Source organism: Ranitomeya variabilis, chromosome 3 (genome assembly GCF_051348905.1).
Source record: "Ranitomeya variabilis isolate aRanVar5 chromosome 3, aRanVar5.hap1, whole genome shotgun sequence".
NCBI classification, from domain to species: domain Eukaryota; kingdom Metazoa; phylum Chordata; class Amphibia; order Anura; family Dendrobatidae; genus Ranitomeya; species Ranitomeya variabilis.
Genome location: NC_135234.1, coordinates 699,436 through 723,802, shown reverse-complemented (window position 1 = coordinate 723,802; position 24,367 = coordinate 699,436). Strand labels below are relative to the sequence as shown.

At 55.5% G+C, this 24,367-nt stretch overlaps 1 protein-coding gene across 3 annotated transcripts in view; it reads right to left on the bottom strand.

Moving 5' to 3' along the window:
- Window positions 1–24,367, bottom strand: part of VPS28 (VPS28 subunit of ESCRT-I) — a 147,502-nt gene that overhangs the window by 79,586 nt on the left and 43,549 nt on the right. For all 3 annotated transcript variants that reach the window (XM_077293525.1, XM_077293527.1, XM_077293526.1), the window contains 2 exons: window positions 21,163–21,191; window positions 1,263–1,300 (listed from right to left, as the gene is read on the bottom strand). In XM_077293525.1, coding sequence (XP_077149640.1) covers window positions 1,263–1,300; window positions 21,163–21,191 — 67 coding nt within the window. The remainder of the gene's footprint in view (window positions 1–1,262; window positions 1,301–21,162; window positions 21,192–24,367) is intronic.

Genomic DNA, 24,367 nt, shown 5'->3' with positions numbered 1-24,367 from the left:
CACAACACCTCACAGGGGAAAAGGAGATGAGACTCAGAACCCCCACAACACCTCACAGGGGGATAGGAGATGAGACTCAGAACCCCCACAACACCTCACAGGGGAAAAGGAGATGAGACTCAGAACCCCCACAACACCTCACAGGAGGATAGGAGATGAGACTCAGAACCCCCACAACACCTCACAGGGGAAAAGGAGATGAGACTCAGAACCCCCACAACACCTCACAGGGGGATAGGAGATGAGACTCAGAACCCCCACAACACCTCACAGGGGGATAGGAGATGAGACTCAGAACCCCCACAACACCTCACAGGGGGATAGGAGATGAGACTCAGAACCCCCACAACACCTCACAGGGGAAAAGGAGATGAGACTCAGAACCCCCACAACACCTCACAGGGGAAAAGGAGATGAGACTCAGAACCCCCACAACACCTCACAGGGGCATAGGAGATGAGACTCAGAACCCCCACAACACCTCACAGGGGAAAAGGAGATGAGACTCAGAACCCCCACAACACCTCACAGGGGGATAGGAGATGAGACTCAGAACCCCCACAACACCTCACAGGGGGATAGGAGATGAGACTCAGAACCCCCACAACACCTCACAGGGGGATAGGAGATGAGACTCAGAACCCCCACAACACCTCACAGGGGGATAGGAGAGGAGACTCAGAACCCCCACAACACCTCACAGGGGAAAAGGAGATGAGACTCAGAACCCCCACAACACCTCACAGGGGGATAGGAGAGGAGACTCATAACCCCCTCAACATCCCGACGGTACAAGGGCCGAGATGCAGAACCCCCACACCTCAACACCTCACAGGGCAAATGGGGCCAAGACTCACAACAGGTGCTCAACACCCAGCAGGGGCCACCACCATTCTATTCATCGGTGTCTGCGTCCTGATGTGGAGGCAGCTGAAATTGTGATGACAAGGGAAGGTTGTGTCCGATACGGAGAGACGTCTGGATCCCTCTGACTCACGGGCCCCAGAACAGCTGCGTGGGCAGCGACTATTGACAGTACACCCTTGCGTCTTATGATACAGTACACCGTGTATTTGTGCTTGCAGCTGCTGCCTGACACTGAGCACTCTTACTAGTGAGCAGCGCAGGGCTGTCGGCTGATGCTCACTCCACTTATTTACACTAAGTGACAATTCACATCACAAGCTCATTATCATGTGGGCTCGGGCCCATGAGAAGCCTCATACTGAGGTGCCGAGGGCCACACAGTCACATGGTCTTACTTCTCTCTCTCCCGGGCGTTCTTGTACAGCTTCACCTCCTGAAAGAGATCCAGAGAAGAGCATTATACACAGCCTGCAGGGGACAGTGGCCGAGACTCGGAACCTCTGCAACACCCAGCAGGGCCCACCACAACATACACAGGGGGACAGGGGCCGAGACACAGAACCCCCACAACACACGCAGGGTAAAAGGGCCGAGACACAGAACCCCCACAACACACGCAGGGTAAAAGGGCCGAGACACAGAACCCCCACAACACACACAGGGTATAAGGGCCGAGTCACAGAACCCCCACAACACACGCAGGGTATAAGGGCCGAGACACAGAACCCCCACAACACACACAGGGTATAAGGGCCAAGACACAGAACCCCCACAACACACGCAGGGTATAAGGGCCGAGACACAGCACCCCCACAACACACGCAGGGTATAAGGGCAGAGTCTCATAACCCCCACAACACACGCAGGGTATAAGGGCCGAGATACAGAACCCCCACAACACACACAGGGTATAAGGGCAGAGTCTCAGAACCCCCACAACACACGCAGGGTAAAAGGGCCGAGACACAGATCCCCCACAACACACGCAGGGTATAAGGGCAGAGTCTCAGAACCCCCACAACACACGCAGGGTAAAAGGGCCGAGACACAGATCCCCCACAACACACGCAGGGTATAAGGGCAGAGACACAGAACCCCCACAACACACACGGGGTATAAGGGCAGAGACACAGAACCCCCACAACACACACAGGGTATAAGGGCAGAGACACAGAACCCCCACAACACACACAGGGTATAAGGGCCGAGACACAGAACCCCCACAGCACACGCAGGGTAAAAGGGCAGAGACACAGAACCCTCACAACACACACAGGGTATAAGGGCCGAGACACAGAACCCCCACAACACACACAGGGTATAAGGGCCGAGACACAGAACCCCCACAACACACGCAGGGTATAAGGGCCGAGACACAGAACCCCCACAACACACACAGGGTATAAGGGCCGAGACACAGAACCCCCACAACACACACAGGGTATAAGGGCCGAGACACAGAACCCCCAGAACACACACAGGGTATAAGGGCCGAGACACAGAACCCCCACAACACACACCGGGTATAAGGGCCGAGACACAGAACCCACACAACACACACAGGGTATAAGGGCCGAGACACAGAACCCCCACAACACACACAGAGTATAAGGGCCGAGACACAGAACCCCCACAATACACACAGGGTATAAGGGCCGAGACACAGAACCCCCACAACACACACAGGGTATAAGGGCCGAGACACAGAACCCCCACAACACACACAGGGTATAAGGGCCGAGACACAGAACCCCCACAACACACACAGGGTATAAGGGCCGAGACACAGAACCCCCACAATACACACAGTGTATAAGGGCCGAGACACAGAACCCCCACAACACACGCAGGGTATAAGGGCAGAGATCCAGAACCCCCACAACACACACAGAGTATAAGGGACGAGACACAGAACCCCCACAACACACGCAGGGTATAAGGGCCAAGACACAGAACCACCACAACACACACAGGTTATAAGGGCCGAGACACAGAACCTCCACAACACACACAGGGTATAAGGGCAGAGTCTCAGAACCCCCACAACACACACAGGGTATAAGGGCCGAGACACAGAACCCCCACAACACACACAGGGTATAAGGGCCGAGACACAGAACCCCCACAACACACACAGGGTATAAGGGCCGAGACACAGAACCCCCACAACACACACAGGGTATAAGGGCCGAGACACAGAACCCCCACAACACACACAGGGTAAAAGGGCCGAGACACAGAACCCCCACAACACACGCAGGGTATAAGGGCAGAGACACAGAACCCCCACAACACACACGGGGTATAAGGGCAGAGACACAGAACCCCCACAACACACGCAGGGTAAAAGGGCCGAGACACAGAACCCCCGCAGCACACGCAGGGTAAAAGGGCAGAGACACAGAACCCCACAGCACACGCAGGGTAAAAGGGCAGAGACACAGAACCCCCACAACACACGCAGGGTGAAAGGGCAGAGTCTCATAACCCCCACAACACACATAGGGTATAAGGGCCGAGATACAGAACCCCCACAACACACACAGGGTATAAGGGCCGAGACACAGAATCCCCACAACACACGCAGGGTATAAGGGCAGAGTCTCAGAACCCCCACAACACACGCAGGGTAAAAGGGCCGAGACACAGATCCCCCACAACACACGCAGGGTATAAGGGCAGAGACACAGAACCCCCACAACACACACGGGGTATAAGGGCAGAGACACAGAACCCCCACAACACACACAGGGTATAAGGGCAGAGACACAGAACCCCCACAACACACACAGGGTATAAGGGCCGAGACACAGAACCCCCACAGCACACGCAGGGTATAAGGGCTGAGTCTCAGAACCCCCACAACACACACAGGGTATAAGGGCAGAGTCTCAGAACCCCCACAACACACACAGGGTACAAGGGCCAAGACACAGAACCCCCACAACACACACAGGGTATAAGGGCCGAGACACAGAACCCCCACAACACACACAGGGTATAAGGGCCGAGACACAGAACCCCCACAACACACACAGGGTATAAGGGCCGAGACACAGAACCCCCACAACACACACAGGGTATAAGGGCCGAGACACAGAACCCCCAGAACACACACAGGGTATAAGGCCGGAGACACACTGCTGCGAGATACGGCCGAGTCTCGCTGGTTAAAAGCAAGCTGTGGCACCGGCACTGTGGAGCGGAGCGTGCGGCTCCATGTATTGCTATGCAGCTGCACGCTCCGCTCCGGAGTGCCGGTGCCACAGCTTGCTTTTAACCAGCGAGACTCGGCCGTATCTCGCAGCAGTGTGTCTCCAGCCTAAGGGCCGAGACACAGAACCCCCACAACACACACCGGGTATAAGGGCCGAGACACAGAACCCACACAACACACACAGGGTATAAGGGCCGAGACACAGAAACCCCACAACACACACAGGGTATAAGGGCCGAGACACAGAACCCCCACAATACACACAGGGTATAAGGGCCAAGACACAGAACCCCCACAACACACACAGGGTATAAGGGCCGAGACACAGAACCCCCACAACACACACAGGGTATAAGGGCCGAGACACAGAACCCCCACAACACACACAGTGTATAAGGGCCGAGACACAGAACCCCCACAACACACGCAGGGTATAAGGGCAGAGATCCAGAACCCCCACAACACACACAGAGTATAAGGGCCGAGACACAGAACCCCCACAACACACACAGGGTAAAAGGGCCGAGACACAGAACCACCACAACACACGCAGGGTAAAAGGGCCGAGACACAGAACCCCCACAACACACGCAGGGTATAAGGGCCGAGACACAGAACCCCCACAACACACGCAGGGTAAAAGGGCCGAGACACAGAACCCCCACAACACACACAGGGTAAAAGGGCCGAGACACAGAACCACCACAACACACGCAGGGTAAAAGGGCAGAGACACAGAACCCCCATAACACACGCAGGGTAAAAGGGCCGAGACACAGAACCCCCACAACACACGCAGGGTAAAAGGGCCGAGACACAGAACCCCCACAACACACACAGGGTAAAAGGGCCGAGACACAGAATCACCACAACACACGCAGGGTAAAAGGGCCGAGACACAGAACCACCACAACACACAGGGTAAAAGGGCCGAGACACAGAACCCCCACAACACACACAGGGTATAAGGGCCGAGAAACAGAACCCCCACAACACACGCAGGGTATAAGGGCCGAGACACAGAACCCCCACAACACACGCAGGGTATAAGGGCCGAGACACAGAACCCCACAACACACACAGGGTATAAGGGCCGAGACACAGAACCCCCACAAAACACACAGGGTATAAGGGCCGAGACACAGAACCCCCACAACACACACAGTGTATAAGGGCCGAGACACAGAACCCCCACAACACACACAGTGTATAAGGGCCGAGACACAGAACCCCCACAGCACACGCAGGGTAAAAGGGCAGAGACACAAAATCCCCACAACACACGCAGGGTATAAGGGCCGAGACACAGAACCTCCACAACACACGCAGGGTATAAGGGCCGAGACACAAAATCCCCACAACACACGCAGGGTATAAGGGCCGAAACACAGAACCCCCACAACACACGCAAGGTATAAGGGCCGAGACACAGAACCCCCACAACACATACAGGGTATAAGGGCCGAGACACAGAACCCCCACAACACACACAGGGTATAAGGGCCGAGACACAGAACCCCCCACAACACACGCAGGGTATAAGGGCCGAGACACAGAACCACCACAACACACACAGGGTATAAGGGCAGAGACACAGAACCACCACAACACACACAGGGTATAAGGGCAGAGATCCAGAAACCCCACAACACACACAAGGGGACAGGGGCCGAGACACAGAACCCCCACAACACACGCAAGGTATAAGGGCCGAGTCACAGAAACCCCACAACACACACAGGGTATAAGGGCCGAGATACAGAACCCCCACAACACACGCAGGGTAAAAGGACCGAGACACAGAACCCCCACAACACACACAGGGTATAAGGGCCGAGACACAGAACCCCCACAACACACAGGGTATAAGGGCCGAGACACAGAACCCCCACAACACACGCAGGGTATAAGGGCAGAGACACAGAACCCCCACAACACACACGGTGTATAAGGGCAGAAACACAGAACCCCCACAAGACACACAGGGTATAAGGGCCGCAACACAGAACCCCCACAACACACACAGGGTATAAGGGCAGAGTCTCAGAACTCCCACAACACACACAGGGTATAAGGGCCGAGACACAGAACCCCCACAACACACACAGGGTATAAGGGCCGAGACACAGAACCCCCAAAACACACACAGGGTATAAGGGCAGAGTCTCAGAACCACCACAACACACACAGGGTATAAGGGCCGAGACACAGAACCCCCACAACACACACAGGGTATAAGGGCCGAGACACAGAACCCCCACAACACACACAGGGTATAAGGGCCGAGACACAGAATCCCCACAACACACACAGGGTATAAGGGCCGAGACACAGAACCCCCACAACACACACAGGGTATAAGGGCTGAGTCTCAGAACCCCCACAACACACACAGGGTATAAGGGCAGAGTCTCAGAACCCCCACAACACACACAGGGTATAAGGGCCAAGACACAGAACCCCCACAACACACACAGGGTATAAGGGCCGAGACACAGAACCCCCACAACACACACAGGGTATAAGGGCCGAGACACAGAACCCCCACAACACACACAGGGTATAAGGGCCGAGACACAGAACCCCCACAACACACACAGGGTATAAGGGCCGAGACACAGAACCCCCAGAACACACACCGGGTATAAGGGCCGAGACACAGAACCCACACAACACACACAGGGTATAAGGGCCGAGACACAGAACCCCCACAACACACACAGGGTATAAGGGCCGAGACACAGAACCCCCACAACACACACAGGGTATAAGGGCCGAGACACAGAACCCCCACAACACACACCGGGTATAAGGGCCGAGACACAGAACCCACACAACACACACAAGGTATAAGGGCCGAGACACAGAAACCCCACAACACACACAGGGTATAAGGGCCGAGACACAGAACCCCCACAATACACACAGGGTATAAGGGCCGAGACACAGAACCCCCACAACACACACAGGGTATAAGGGCCAAGACACAGAACCCCCACAACACACACAGGGTATAAGGGCCGAGACACAGAACCCCCACAACACACACAGGGTATAAGGGCCGAGACACAGAACCCCCACAACACACGCAGGGTAAAAGGGCCGAGACACAGAACCCCCACAACACACGCAGGGTAAAAGGGCCGAGACACAGAACCCCCACAACACACACAGGGTAAAAGGGCCGAGACACAGAATCACCACAACACACGCAGGGTAAAAGGGCCGAGACACAGAACCACCACAACACACAGGGTAAAAGGGCCGAGACACAGAACCCCCACAACACACACAGGGTATAAGGGCCGAGAAACAGAACCCCCACAACACACGCAGGGTATAAGGGCCGAGACACAGAACCCCCACAACACACGCAGGGTATAAGGGCCGAGACACAGAACCCCACAACACACACAGGGTATAAGGGCCGAGACACAGAACCCCCACAACACACACAGGGTATAAGGGCCGAGACACAGAACCCCCACAACACACACAGTGTATAAGGGCCGAGACACAGAACCCCCACAGCACACGCAGGGTAAAAGGGCAGAGACACAAAATCCCCACAACACACGCAGGGTATAAGGGCCGAGACACAGAACCTCCACAACACACGCAGGGTATAAGGGCCGAGACACAAAATCCCCACAACACACGCAGGGTATAAGGGCCGAAACACAGAACCCCCACAACACACGCAAGGTATAAGGGCCGAGACACAGAACCCCCACAACACATACAGGGTATAAGGGCCGAGACACAGAACCCCCACAACACACACAGGGTATAAGGGCCGAGACACAGAACCCCCACAACACACGCAGGGTATAAGGGCCGAGACACAGAACCACCACAACACACACAGGGTATAAGGGCAGAGACACAGAACCACCACAACACACACAGGGTATAAGGGCAGAGATCCAGAAACCCCACAACACACACAAGGGGACAGGGGCCGAGACACAGAACCCCCACAACACACGCAAGGTATAAGGGCCGAGTCACAGAAACCCCACAACACACACAGGGTATAAGGGCCGAGATACAGAACCCCCACAACACACACAGGGTATAAGGGCCGAGACACAGAACCCCCACAACACACACAGGGTATAAGGGCCGAGACACAGAACCCCCACAACACACAGGGTATAAGGGCCGAGACACAGAACCCCCACAACACACGCAGGGTATAAGGGCAGAGACACAGAACCCCCACAACACACACGGTGTATAAGGGCAGAAACACAGAACCCCCACAAGACACACAGGGTATAAGGGCCGCAACACAGAACCCCCACAACACACACAGGGTATAAGGGCAGAGTCTCAGAACTCCCACAACACACACAGGGTATAAGGGCCGAGACACAGAACCCCCACAACACACACAGGGTATAAGGGCCGAGACACAGAACCCCAAAAACACACACAGGGTATAAGGGCAGAGTCTCAGAACCACCACAACACACACAGGGTATAAGGGCCGAGACACAGAACCCCCACAACACACACAGGGTATAAGGGCCGAGACACAGAACCCCCACAACACACACAGGGTATAAGGGCCGAGACACAGAATCCCCACAACACACAGGGTATAAGGGCCGAGACACAGAACCCCCACAACACACGCAGGGTATAAGGGCAGAGACACAGAACCCCCACAACACACACGGTGTATAAGGGCAGAAACACAGAACCCCCACAAGACACACAGGGTATAAGGGCCGCAACACAGAACCCCCACAACACACACAGGGTATAAGGGCAGAGTCTCAGAACTCCCACAACACACACAGGGTATAAGGGCCGAGACACAGAACCCCCACAACACACACAGGGTATAAGGGCCGAGACACAGAACCCCAAAAACACACACAGGGTATAAGGGCAGAGTCTCAGAACCACCACAACACACACAGGGTATAAGGGCCGAGACACAGAACCCCCACAACACACACAGGGTATAAGGGCCGAGACACAGAACCCCCACAACACACACAGGGTATAAGGGCCGAGACACAGAATCCCCACAACACACACAGGGTATAAGGGCCGAGACACAGAACCCCCACAACACACACAGGGTATAAGGGCTGAGTCTCAGAACCCCCACAACACACACAGGGTATAAGGGCAGAGTCTCAGAACCCCCACAACACACACAGGGTATAAGGGCCAAGACACAGAACCCCCACAACACACACAGGGTATAAGGGCCGAGACACAGAACCCCCACAACACACACAGGGTATAAGGGCCGAGACACAGAACCCCCACAACACACACAGGGTATAAGGGCCGAGACACAGAACCCCCACAACACACACAGGGTATAAGGGCCGAGACACAGAACCCCCAGAACACACACAGGGTATAAGGGCCGAGACACAGAACCCCCACAACACACACCGGGTATAAGGGCCGAGACACAGAACCCACACAACACACACAGGGTATAAGGGCCGAGACACAGAAACCCCACAACACACACAGGGTATAAGGGCCGAGACACAGAACCCCCACAATACACACAGGGTATAAGGGCCGAGACACAGAACCCCCACAACACACACAGGGTATAAGGGCCAAGACACAGAACCCGCACAACACACACAGGGTATAAGGGCCGAGACACAGAACCCCCACAACACACACAGGGTATAAGGGCCGAGACACAGAACCCCCACAACACACGCAGGGTATAAGGGCAGAGATCCAGAACCCCCACAACACACACAGAGTATAAGGGCCGAGACACAGAACCCCCACAACACACACAGGGTAAAAGGGCCGAGACACAGAACCACCACAACACACGCAGGGTAAAAGGGCCGAGACACAGAACCCCCACAACACACGCAGGGTATAAGGGCCGAGACACAGAACCCCCACAACACACGCAGGGTAAAAGGGCCGAGACACAGAACCCCCACAACACACACAGGGTAAAAGGGCCGAGACACAGAACCACCACAACACACGCAGGGTAAAAGGGCAGAGACACAGAACCCCCATAACACACGCAGGGTAAAAGGGCCGAGACACAGAACCCCCACAACACACGCAGGGTAAAAGGGCCGAGACACAGAACCCCCACAACACACACAGGGTAAAAGGGCCGAGACACAGAATCACCACAACACACGCAGGGTAAAAGGGCCGAGACACAGAACCACCACAACACACAGGGTAAAAGGGCCGAGACACAGAACCCCCACAACACACACAGGGTATAAGGGCGAAGAAACAGAACCCCCACAACACACGCAGGGTATAAGGGCCGAGACACAGAACCCCCACAACACAGGCAGGGTATAAGGGCCGAGACACAGAACCCCACAACACACACAGGGTATAAGGGCCGAGACACAGAACCCCCACAACACACACAGGGTATAAGGGCCGAGACACAGAACCCCCACAACACACACAGTGTATAAGGGCCGAGACACAGAACCCCCACAGCACACGCAGGGTAAAAGGGCAGAGACACAAAATCCCCACAACACACGCAGGGTATAAGGGCCGAGACACAGAACCTCCACAACACACGCAGGGTATAAGGGCCGAGACACAAAATCCCCACAACACACGCAGGGTATAAGGGCCGAAACACAGAACCCCCACAACACACGCAAGGTATAAGGGCCGAGACACAGAACCCCCACAACACATACAGGGTATAAGGGCCGAGACACAGAACCCCCACAACACACACAGGGTATAAGGGCCGAGACACAGAACCCCCACAACACACGCAGGGTATAAGGGCCGAGACACAGAACCACCACAACACACACAGGGTATAAGGGCGGAGACACAGAACCACCACAACACACACAGGGTATAAGGGCAGAGATCCAGAAACCCCACAACACACACAAGGGGACAGGGGCCGAGACACAGAACCCCCACAACACACGCAAGGTATAAGGGCCGAGTCACAGAAACCCCACAACACACACAGGGTATAAGGGCCGAGATACAGAACCCCCACAACACACGCAGGGTAAAAGGACCGAGACACAGAACCCCCACAACACACACAGGGTATAAGGGCCGAGACACAGAACCCCCACAACACACAGGGTATAAGGGCCGAGACACAGAACCCCCACAACACACGCAGGGTATAAGGGCAGAGACACAGAACCCCCACAACACACACGGTGTATAAGGGCAGAAACACAGAACCCCCACAAGACACACAGGGTATAAGGGCCGCAACACAGAACCCCCACAACACACACAGGGTATAAGGGCAGAGTCTCAGAACTCCCACAACACACACAGGGTATAAGGGCCGAGACACAGAACCCCCACAACACACACAGGGTATAAGGGCCGAGACACAGAACCCCCAAAACACACACAGGGTATAAGGGCAGAGTCTCAGAACCACCACAACACACACAGGGTATAAGGGCCGAGACACAGAACCCCCACAACACACACAGGGTATAAGGGCCGAGACACAGAACCCCCACAACACACACAGGGTATAAGGGCCGAGACACAGAATCCCCACAACACACACAGGGTATAAGGGCCGAGACACAGAACCCCCACAACACACACAGGGTATAAGGGCCGAGACACAGAACCCCCACAACACACACAGGGTATAAGGGCCGAGACACAGAACCCCCACAACACACACAGGGTATAAGGACCGAGACACAGAACCCCCACAACACACGCAGGGTATAAGGGCCGAGATACAGAACCCCCAAAACACACACAGGGTATAAGGGCAGTCTCAGAACCCCCACAACACACGCAGGGTATAAGGGCCGAGATACAGAACCCCCACAACACACACAGGGTATAAGGGCTGAGACACAGAACCCCCACAACACACACAGGGTATAAGGGCCGAGACACAGAACCCCCACAACACACACAGGGTATAAGGGCCGAGACACAGAACCCCCACAACACACGCAGGGTATAAGGGCCGAGATACAGAACCCCCAAAACACACACAGGGTATAAGGGCAGAGTCTCAGAACCCCCACAACACACGCAGGGTATAAGGGCCGAGATACAGAACCCCCACAACACACACAGGGTATAAGGGCCAAGACACAGAACCCCCACAACACACGCAGGGTATAAGGGCCGAGACACAGCACCCCCACAACACACGCAGGGTATAAGGGCAGAGTCTCATAACCCCCACAACACACGCAGGGTATAAGGGCAGAGTCTCATAACCCCCACAACACACGCAGGGTATAAGGGCCGAGATACAGAACCCCCAAAACACACACAGGGTATAAGGGCAGAGTCTCAGAACCCCCACAACACACGCAGGGTAAAAGGGCCGAGACACAGAACCCCCACAACACACGCAGGGTATAAGGGCAGAGACACAGAACCCCCACAACACACACGGGGTATAAGGGCAGAGACACAGAACCCCCACAACACACACAGGGTAAAAGGGCAGAGACACAGAACCCCACAGCACACGCAGGGTAAAAGGGCAGAGACACAGAACCCCCACAACACACGCAGGGTAAAAGGGCAGAGACACAGAACCCCCACAACACACACAGGGTATAAGGGCAGAGTCTCAGAACCCCCACAACACACGCAGGGTAAAAGGGCCGAGACACAGATCCCCCACAACACACGCAGGGTATAAGTGCAGAGACACAGAACCCCCACAACACACACGGGGTATAAGGGCTGAGTCTCAGAACCCCCACAACACACACAGGGTATAAGGGCAGAGTCTCAGAACCCCCACAACACACACAGGGTATAAGGGCCAAGACACAGAACCCCCACAACACACGCAGGGTATAAGGGCCGAGACACAGAACCCCCACAACACACACAGGGTATAAGGGCCGAGACACAGAACCCCCACAACACACACAGGGTATAAGGGCCGAGACACAGAACCCCCAGAACACACACAGGGTATAAGGGCCGAGACACAGAACCCCCACAACACACACCGGGTATAAGGGCCGAGACACAGAACCCACACAACACACACAGGGTATAAGGGCCGAGACACAGAACCCCCACAACACACACAGGGTATAAGGGCCGAGACACAGAACCCCCAGAACACACACAGGGTATAAGGGCCGAGACACAGAACCCCCACAACACACACCGGGTATAAGGGCCGAGACACAGAACCCACACAACACACACAGGGTATAAGGGCCGAGACACAGAACCCCCACAACACACACAGGGTATAAGGGCCGAGACACAGAACCCCCACAATACACACAGGGTATAAGGGCCGAGACACAGAACCCCCACAACACACACAGGGTATAAGGGCCGAGACACAGAACCCCCACAACACACACGGGGTATAAGGGCCGAGACACAGAACCCCCACAATACACACAGTGTATAAGGGCCGAGACACAGAACCCCCACAACACACGCAGGGTATAAGGGCAGAGATCCAGAACCCCCACAACACACACAGAGTATAAGGGCCGAGACACAGAACCCCCACAACACACGCAGGGTATAAGGGCCAAGACACAGAACCACCACAACACACACAGGTTATAAGGGCCGAGACACAGAACCTCCACAACACACACAGGGTATAAGGGCAGAGTCTCAGAACCCCCACAACACACACAGGGTAAAAGGGCCGAGACACAGAACCCCCACAACACACGCAGGGTATAAGGGCAGAGACACAGAACCCCCACAACACACACAGGGTATAAGGGCCGAGACACAGAACCCCCACAACACACACAGGGTAAAAGGGCCGAGACACAGAACCCCCACAACACACGCAGGGTATAAGGGCAGAGACACAGAACCCCCACAACACACACGGGGTATAAGGGCAGAGACACAGAACCCCCACAACACACACAGGGTATAAGGGCAGAGACACAGAACCCCCACAACACACACGGGGTATAAGGGCAGAGACACAGAACCCCCACAACACACACAGGGTATAAGGGCCGAGACACAGAACCCCCACAACACACACAGGGTATAAGGGCCGAGACACAGAACCCCCACAACACACGCAGGGTATAAGGGCCGAGATACAGAACCCCCAAAACACACACAGGGTATAAGGGCAGAGTCTCAGAACCCCCACAACACACGCAGGGTATAAGGGCCGAGATACAGAACCCCCACAACACACACAGGGTATAAGGGCCAAGACACAGAACCCCCACAACACAAGCAGGGTAAAAGGGCAGAGACACAGAACCCCCACAACACACGCAGGGTAAAAGGGCAGAGTCTCATAACCCCCACAACACACACAGGGTATAAGGGCCGAGACACAGAACCCCCACAACACACACAGTGTATAAGGGCCGAGACACAGAACCCCCACAGCACACGCAGGGTAAAAGGGCAGAGACACAAAATCCCCACAACACACGCAGGGTATAAGGGCCGAGACACAGAACCTCCACAACACACGCAGGGTATAAGGGCCGAGACACAAAATCCCCACAACACACGCAGGGTATAAGGGCCGAAACACAGAACCCCCACAACACACGCAAGGTATAAGGGCCGAGACACAGAACCCCCACAACACATACAGGGTATAAGGGCCGAGACACAGAACCCCCACAACACACACAGGGTATAAGGGCCGAGACACAGAACCCCCACAACACACGCAGGGTATAAGGGCCGAGACACAGAACCACCACAACACACACAGGGTATAAGGGCGGAGACACAGAACCACCACAACACACACAGGGTATAAGGGCAGAGATCCAGAAACCCCACAACACACACAAGGGGACAGGGGCCGAGACACAGAACCCCCACAACACACGCAAGGTATAAGGGCCGAGTCACAGAAACCCCACAACACACACAGGGTATAAGGGCCGAGATACAGAACCCCCACAACACACGCAGGGTAAAAGGACCGAGACACAGAACCCCCACAACACACACAGGGTATAAGGGCCGAGACACAGAACCACACAACACACACAGTGTATAAGGGCCGAGACACAGAACCCCCACAACACACAGGGTATAAGGGCCGAGACACAGAACCCCCACAACACACACAGGGTATAAGGGCCGAGACACAGAACCCCCACAACACACAGGGTATAAGGGCCGAGACACAGAACCCCCACAACACACGCAGGGTATAAGGGCAGAGACACAGAACCCCCACAACACACACGGTGTATAAGGGCAGAAACACAGAACCCCCACAAGACACACAGGGTATAAGGGCCGCAACACAGAACCCCCACAACACACACAGGGTATAAGGGCAGAGTCTCAGAACTCCCACAACACACACAGGGTATAAGGGCCGAGACACAGAACCCCCACAACACACACAGGGTATAAGGGCCGAGACACAGAACCCCCAAAACACACACAGGGTATAAGGGCAGAGTCTCAGAACCACCACAACACACACAGGGTATAAGGGCCGAGACACAGAACCCCCACAACACACACAGGGTATAAGGGCCGAGACACAGAACCCCCACAACACACACAGGGTATAAGGGCCGAGACACAGAATCCCCACAACACACACAGGGTATAAGGGCCGAGACACAGAACCCCCACAACACACACAGGGTATAAGGGCCGAGACACAGAACCCCCACAACACACACAGGGTATAAGGGCCGAGACACAGAACCCCCACAACACACACAGGGTATAAGGACCGAGACACAGAACCCCCACAACACACGCAGGGTATAAGGGCCGAGATACAGAACCCCCAAAACACACACAGGGTATAAGGGCAGTCTCAGAACCCCCACAACACACGCAGGGTATAAGGGCCGAGATACAGAACCCCCACAACACACACAGGGTATAAGGGCTGAGACACAGAACCCCCACAACACACACAGGGTATAAGGGCCGAGACACAGAACCCCCACAACACACACAGGGTATAAGGGCCGAGACACAGAACCCCCACAACACACGCAGGGTATAAGGGCCGAGATACAGAACCCCCAAAACACACACAGGGTATAAGGGCAGAGTCTCAGAACCCCCACAACACACGCAGGGTATAAGGGCCGAGATACAGAACCCCCACAACACACACAGGGTATAAGGGCCAAGACACAGAACCCCCACAACACACGCAGGGTATAAGGGCCGAGACACAGCACCCCCACAACACACGCAGGGTATAAGGGCAGAGTCTCATAACCCCCACAACACACGCAGGGTATAAGGGCAGAGTCTCATAACCCCCACAACACACGCAGGGTATAAGGGCCGAGATACAGAACCCCCAAAACACACACAGGGTATAAGGGCAGAGTCTCAGAACCCCCACAACACACGCAGGGTAAAAGGGCCGAGACACAGAACCCCCACAACACACGCAGGGTATAAGGGCAGAGACACAGAACCCCCACAACACACACGGGGTATAAGGGCAGAGACACAGAACCCCCACAACACACACAGGGTAAAAGGGCAGAGACACAGAACCCCACAGCACACGCAGGGTAAAAGGGCAGAGACACAGAACCCCCACAACACACGCAGGGTAAAAGGGCAGAGACACAGAACCCCCACAACACACACAGGGTATAAGGGCAGAGTCTCAGAACCCCCACAACACACGCAGGGTAAAAGGGCCGAGACACAGATCCCCCACAACACACGCAGGGTATAAGTGCAGAGACACAGAACCCCCACAACACACACGGGGTATAAGGGCTGAGTCTCAGAACCCCCACAACACACACAGGGTATAAGGGCAGAGTCTCAGAACCCCCACAACACACACAGGGTATAAGGGCCAAGACACAGAACCCCCACAACACACGCAGGGTATAAGGGCCGAGACACAGAACCCCCACAACACACACAGGGTATAAGGGCCGAGACACAGAACCCCCACAACACACACAGGGTATAAGGGCCGAGACACAGAACCCCCAGAACACACACAGGGTATAAGGGCCGAGACACAGAACCCCCACAACACACACCGGGTATAAGGGCCGAGACACAGAACCCACACAACACACACAGGGTATAAGGGCCAAGACACAGAACCCCCACAACACACGCAGGGTATAAGGGCCGAGACACAGAACCCCCACAACACACACAGGGTATAAGGGCCGAGACACAGAACCCCCACAACACACACAGGGTATAAGGGCCGAGACACAGAACCCCCAGAACACACACAGGGTATAAGGGCCGAGACACAGAACCCCCACAACACACACCGGGTATAAGGGCCGAGACACAGAACCCACACAACACACACAGGGTATAAGGGCCGAGACACAGAACCCCCACAACACACACAGGGTATAAGGGCCGAGACACAGAACCCCCACAATACACACAGGGTATAAGGGCCGAGACACAGAACCCCCACAACACACACAGGGTATAAGGGCCGAGACACAGAACCCCCACAACACACACGGGGTATAAGGGCCGAGACACAGAACCCCCACAATACACACAGTGTATAAGGGCCGAGACACAGAACCCCCACAACACACGCAGGGTATAAGGGCAGAGATCCAGAACCCCCACAACACACACAGAGTATAAGGGCCGAGACACAGAACCCCCACAACACACGCAGGGTATAAGGGCCAAGACACAGAACCACCACAACACACACAGGTTATAAGGGCCGAGACACAGAACCTCCACAACACACACAGGGTATAAGGGCAGAGTCTCAGAACCCCCACAACACACACAAGGTATAAGGGCCGAGACACAGAACCCCCACAACACACACAGGGTATAAGGGCCGAGACACAGAACCCCCACAACACACACAGGGTATAAGGGCCGAGACACAGAACCCCCACAACACACACAGGGTATAAGGGCCGAGACACAGAACCCCCACAACACACACAGGGTAAAAGGGCCGAGACACAGAACCCCCACAACACACGCAGGGTATAAGGGCAGAGACACAGAACCCCCACAACACACACGGGGTATAAGGGCAGAGACACAGAACCCCCACAACACACACAGGGTATAAGGGCCGAGACACAGAACCCCCACAACACACACAGGGTATAAGGGCCGAGACACAGAACCCCCACAACACACGCAGGGTATAAGGGCCGAGATACAGAACCCCCAAAACACACACAGGGTATAAGGGCAGAGTCTCAGAACCCCCACAACACACACAGGGTATAAGGGCCGAGATACAGAACCCCCACAACACACACAGGGTATAAGGGCCAAGACACAGAACCCCCACAACACAAGCAGGGTAAAAGGGCAGAGACACAGAACCCCCACAACACACGCAGGGTAAAAGGGCAGAGTCTCATAACCCCCACAACACACACAGGGTATAAGGGCCGAGATACAGAACCCCCACAACACACACAGGGTATAAGGGCAGAGTCTCAGAACCCCCACAACACACGCAGGGTAAAAGGGCCGAGACACAGATCCCCCACAACACACGCAGGGTATAAGGGCAGAGACACAGAACCCCCACAACACACACGGGGTATAAGGGCAGAGACACAGAACCCCCACAACACACACAGGGTATAAGGGCCAAGACACAGAACCACCACAACACACACAGGTTATAAGGGCCGAGACACAGAACCCCCACAGCACACGCAGGGTAAAAGGGCAGAGACACAGAACCCCCACAACACACACGGGGTATAAGGGCAGAGACACAGAACCACCACAACACACGCAGGGTATAAGGGCTGAGTTTCAGAACCCCCACAACACACACAGGGTATAAGGGCAGAGTCTCAGAACCCCCACAACACACACAGGGTATAAGGGCCAAGACACAGAACCCCCACAACACACGCAGGGTATAAGGGCCGAGACACAGAACCCCCACAACACACACAGGGTATAAGGGCCGAGACACAGAACCCCCACAACACACACAGGGTATAAGGGCCGAGACACAGAACCCCCAGAACACACACAGGGTATAAGGGCCGAGACACAGAACCCCCACAACACACACCGGGTATAAGGGCCGAGACACAGAACCCACACAACACACGCAGGGTATAAGGGCCGAGACACAGAACCCCCACAACACACACAGGGTATAAGGGCCGAGACACAGAACCCCCACAACACACACAGGGTATAAGGGCCGAGACACAGAACCCCCAGAACACACACAGGGTATAAGGGCCGAGACACAGAACCCCCACAACACACACAGGGTATAAGGGCCGAGACACAGAACCCCCACAATACACACAGGGTATAAGGGCCGAGACACAGAACCCCCACAACACACACAGGGTATAAGGGCCGAGACATAGAACCCCCACAACACACACAGGGTATAAGGGCCGAGACACACAACCCCAACAATACACACAGTGTATAAGGGCCGAGACACAGAACCCCCACAACACACGCAGGGTATAAGGGCAGAGACACACAACCCCCACAACACACACAGAGTATAAGGGCCGAGACACACAACCCCCACAACACACACAGGGTAAAAGGGCCGAGATACAGAACCCCCACAATACACACAGGGTATAAGGGCCGAGACACAGAACCCCCACAATACACACAGGGTATAAGGGCCGAGACACAGAACCCCCACAACACACACAGGGTATAAGGGCCGAGACATAGAACCCCCACAACACACACAGGGTATAAGGGCCGAGACACACAACCCCCACAACACACACAGGGTAAAAGGGCCGAGATACAGAACCCCCACAACACACACAGAGTATAAGGGCCGAGACACAGAACCCCCACAATACACACAGGGTATAAGGGCCGAGACACAGAACCCCCACAACACACACAGGGTATAAGGGCCGAGACATAGAACCCCCACAACACACACAGGGTATAAGGGCCGAGACACACAACCCCAACAATACACACAGTGTATAAGGGCCGAGACACAGAACCCCCACAACACACGCAGGGTATAAGGGCAGAGACACACAACCCCCACAACACACACAGGGTATAAGGGCCGAGACACACAACCCCCACAACACACACAGAGTATAAGGGCCGAGACACAGAACCCCCACAACACACGCAGGGTATAAGGGCCAAGACACAGAACCACCACAACACACACAGGTTATAAGGGCCGAGACAGAGAACCTCCACAACACACACAGGGTATAAGGGCAGAGTCTCAGAATCCCCACAACACACACAGGGTATAAGGGCCGAGACACAGAACCCCCACAACACACACAGGGTATAAGGGCCGAGACACAGAACCCCCACAACACACACAGGGTATAAGGGCCGAGACACAGAACCCCCACAACACACACAGGGTATAAGGGCCGAGACACAGAACCCCCACAACACACACAGGGTAAAAGGGCCGAGACACAGAACCCCCACAACACACACAGGGTATAAGGGCCGAGACACAGAACCCCCACAACACACGCAGGGTATAAGGGCAGAGACACAGAACCCCCACAACACACACAGGGTATAAGGGCCGAGACACAGAACCCCCACAAGACACGCAAGGTATAAGGGCCGAGACACAGAACCTCCACAACACACACAGGGTATAAGGGCCGAGACACAGAACCCCCACAACACACACAGGGTATAAGGGCCGAGACACAGAACCCCCACAACACACGCAGGGTATAAGGGCAGAGACACAGAACCCCCACAACACACACAGGGTATAAGGGCCGAGACACAGAACCCCCACAACACACGCAGGGTATAAGGGCAGAGACACAGAACCCCCACAATACACACAGGGTATAAGGGCCGAGACACAGAACCCCACAACACACGCAGGGTATAAGGGCAGAGACACAGAACCCCCACAATACACACAGGGTATAAGGGCCGATACACAGAACCCCCACAACACTCCGCAGAATACAGGGGCCTAGACCAGCTCGCGGCAGTCTTCAGCAAGGATATACTCATTAGTTCTCTCTCCACGACTCCCTGCCCTCAGTAGTTCTGCACTTTACAGATAGTAGGCCGCCACCACGAGTTCGCATGCAATTACTAACAAGGCCCCCAAGTGCAGGACAGGGGCCCAGTATAAGCAGCAAACTTACCTCATATAATTCAGGTTTATTTCCAGGTGCTGAAAGGAGAGACAGACACATCATTATTAACCCTTAATCACTCATTAGAATCATCCCACCCAGGAGGGGGCGGGGGTGGGGTGGGATAGGTTTGAGGTCACAAGTTAAACCTTGCAACAAGAACAAAAGAGCCTCTCTGCAGTTTTGAGGAGCATGTTATGTGTGAAGTAAAGTAAATCACAAAGGTATCTGCTGACCGCCCGTCGCCTCCATCATCAGTGTCTGCTGACCGCCCGTCACCTCCCTCATCAGTATCTGGTGACCGCCCGTCACCTCCCTCATCAGTATCTGGTGACCGCCCGTCACCTCCCTCATCAGTATCTGGTGACCGCCCGTCGCCTCCCTCATCAGTATCTGGTGACCCCCCCGTCGCCTCCCTCATCAGTATCTGGTGACCGCCCGTCACCTCCATCATCAGTATCTGGTGACCGCCCGTCGCCTCCCTCATCAGTATCTGGTGACCCCCCGTCGCCTCCCTCATCAGTATCTGGTGACCCCCCGTCTCCTCCCTCATCAGTATCTGGTGACCGCCCGTCACCTCCATCATCAGTATCTGGTCACCGCCCGTCGCCTCCCTCATCAGTATCTGGTGACCGCCCGTCGCCTCCCTCATCAGTATCTGGTGACCCCCCCGTCGCCTCCCTCATCAGTATCTGGTGAGGCCCGTCTCCTCCCTCATCAGTATCTGGTGACCGCCTGTCACCTCCATCATCAGTATCTGGTGACCGCCCGTCTCCTCCCTCATCAGTATCTGGTCACCGCCCGTCACCTCCCTCATCAGTATCTGGTCACAGCCCGTCACCTCCCTCATCAGTATCTGGTCACCGCCCGTCTCCTCCATCATCAGCATCTGGTGACCGCCCGTCTCCTCCATCATCAGTATCTGGTGACCGCCCGTCACCTCCCTCATCAGTATCTCGTGACCATCTATCACCTCCATCATCAGTATCTGGTGACGCCCGTCTCCTCCCTCATCAGTATCTGGTGAGGCCCGTCTCCTCCCTCATCAGTATCGGGTGACCGCCCGTCACCTCCATCATCAGTATCTGGTGACCGCCCGTCCCCTCCCTCATCAGTATCTGGTGACCGCTCGTCACCGCCATCATCAGTATCTGGTGACCGCCTGTCACCTCCCTCATCAGTATCTGGTGACCGCCCATCTCCTCCCTCATCAGTATCTGGTGACCGCCTGTCACCTCCATCATCAGTATCTGGTGACTGCCCGTCTCCTCCATCATCAGTATCTGGTGACCGCCCGTCTCCTCCATCATCAGTATCTGGTCACCGCCCGTCTCCTCCCTCATCAGTATCTGGTGACCGCCCGTCTCCTCCATCATCAGTATCTGGTCACCGCCCGTCACCTCCATCATCAGTATCTGGTGACCATCTATCACCTCCATCATCAGTATCTGGTCAGCGCCCGTCACCTCCCTCATCAGTATCTGGTGACCGCCCGTCACCTTCCTCATCAGTATCTGGTCACCGCCCATCTCCTCCATCATCAGCATCTGGTGACCGCCCGTCACCTCCCTCATCAGTATCTGGTGACCGCCCGTCTCCTCCCTCATCAGTATCTGGTGACGCCCGTCTCCTCCATCATCAGTATCTCGTGTCCGCTCGTCGCCTCCCTCATCAGTATCTGGTGACCGCCCGTCTCCTCCATCATCAGTATCTGGTGATCGCCCGTCTCCTCCCTCATCAGTATCTGGTGACCGCCCGTCTCCTCCATCATCAGTATCTGGTCAGCGCCCGTCACCTCCCTCATCAGTATCTGGTGACCGCCCGTCACCTTCCTCATCAGTATCTGGTGACCGCCCGTCTCCTCCATCATCAGTATCTGGTGATCGCCCGTCTCCTCCATCATCAGTATCTGGTCAGCGCCCGTCACCTCCATCATCAGTATCTGGTGACCGCCCGTCACCTCCCTCATCAGTATCTGGTCACCGCCCGTCACCTTCCTCATCAGTATCTGGTCACCGCCCGTCACCTTCCTTATCAGTATCTGGTGACGCCCGTCTCCTCCATCATCAGTATCTGGTGACGCCCGTCTCCTCCATCATCAGTATCTCGTGACCGCCCGTCTCCTCCCTCATCAGTATCTGGTGACGCCCGTCTCCTCCATCATCAGTATCTCGTGACCGCTCGTCGCCTCCCTCATCAGTATCTGGTGACAGCCCGTCTCCTCCCTCATCAGTATCTGGTGACCGCCCGTCTCCTCCATCATCAGTATCTGGTGACCGCCCGTCTCCTCCATCATCAGTATCTGGTGACCGCCCGTCTCCTCCCTCATCAGTATCTGGTGACAGCCCGTCTCCTCCCTCATCAGTATCTGGTGACCGCCCGTCTCCTCCATCATCAGTATCTGGTCACCGCCCGTCACCTCCCTCATCAGTATCTGGTGACCGCCCGTCACCTCCCTCATCAGTATCTGGTGACCGCCCGTCTCCTCCCTCATCAGTATCTGGTCACCGCCCGTCTCCTCCCTCATCAGTATCTGGTGACCGCCCGTCTCCTCCCTCATCAGTATCTGGTGACCGCCTGTCACCTCCCTCATCAGTATCTGGTGACCGCCCGTCACCTCCCTCATCAGTATCTGGTGACCGCCCGTCACCTCCCTCATCAGTATCTGGTGACCGCCCGTCACCTCCCTCATCAGTATCTGGTGACCGCCCGTCACCTCCCTCATCAGTATCATCACCCCCAGGCTCCTCCTTAATGACATTGGCGGGCTGTTGGGGGGTCGTTATCCGACTGCAGAATAAGTCTGGAGCCGACCAGACGCCTCCTGATGGGATTACATGATGAATCAGGGTCTGCTGAGATTTCTCCGCACTGAGGACACCATTAATCCTGACCGATAGCAGTGTCCATTTGCTGAAGTGCAGCCCTGAGCTTGTAGGACCCTCCACCATGTGTCACTGCTCCTGCAGACCCTCATTGTACAGCTCTCTAAAGGTACCGTCACATTTAGCGACGCTGCAGCGATCTAGACAACTATCCCGATCGCTGCAGCGTTGCTGTGTGGTCGCTGGAGAGCTGTCACACAGACCGCTCTCCAGCGACCAACTATGCCAAGTCCCCGGGTAACCAGGGTAAACATCGGGTTACTAAGCGCAGGGCCGCGCTTAGTAACCCGATGTTTACCCTGGTTACCAGTGAAGATATCGCTGGATCG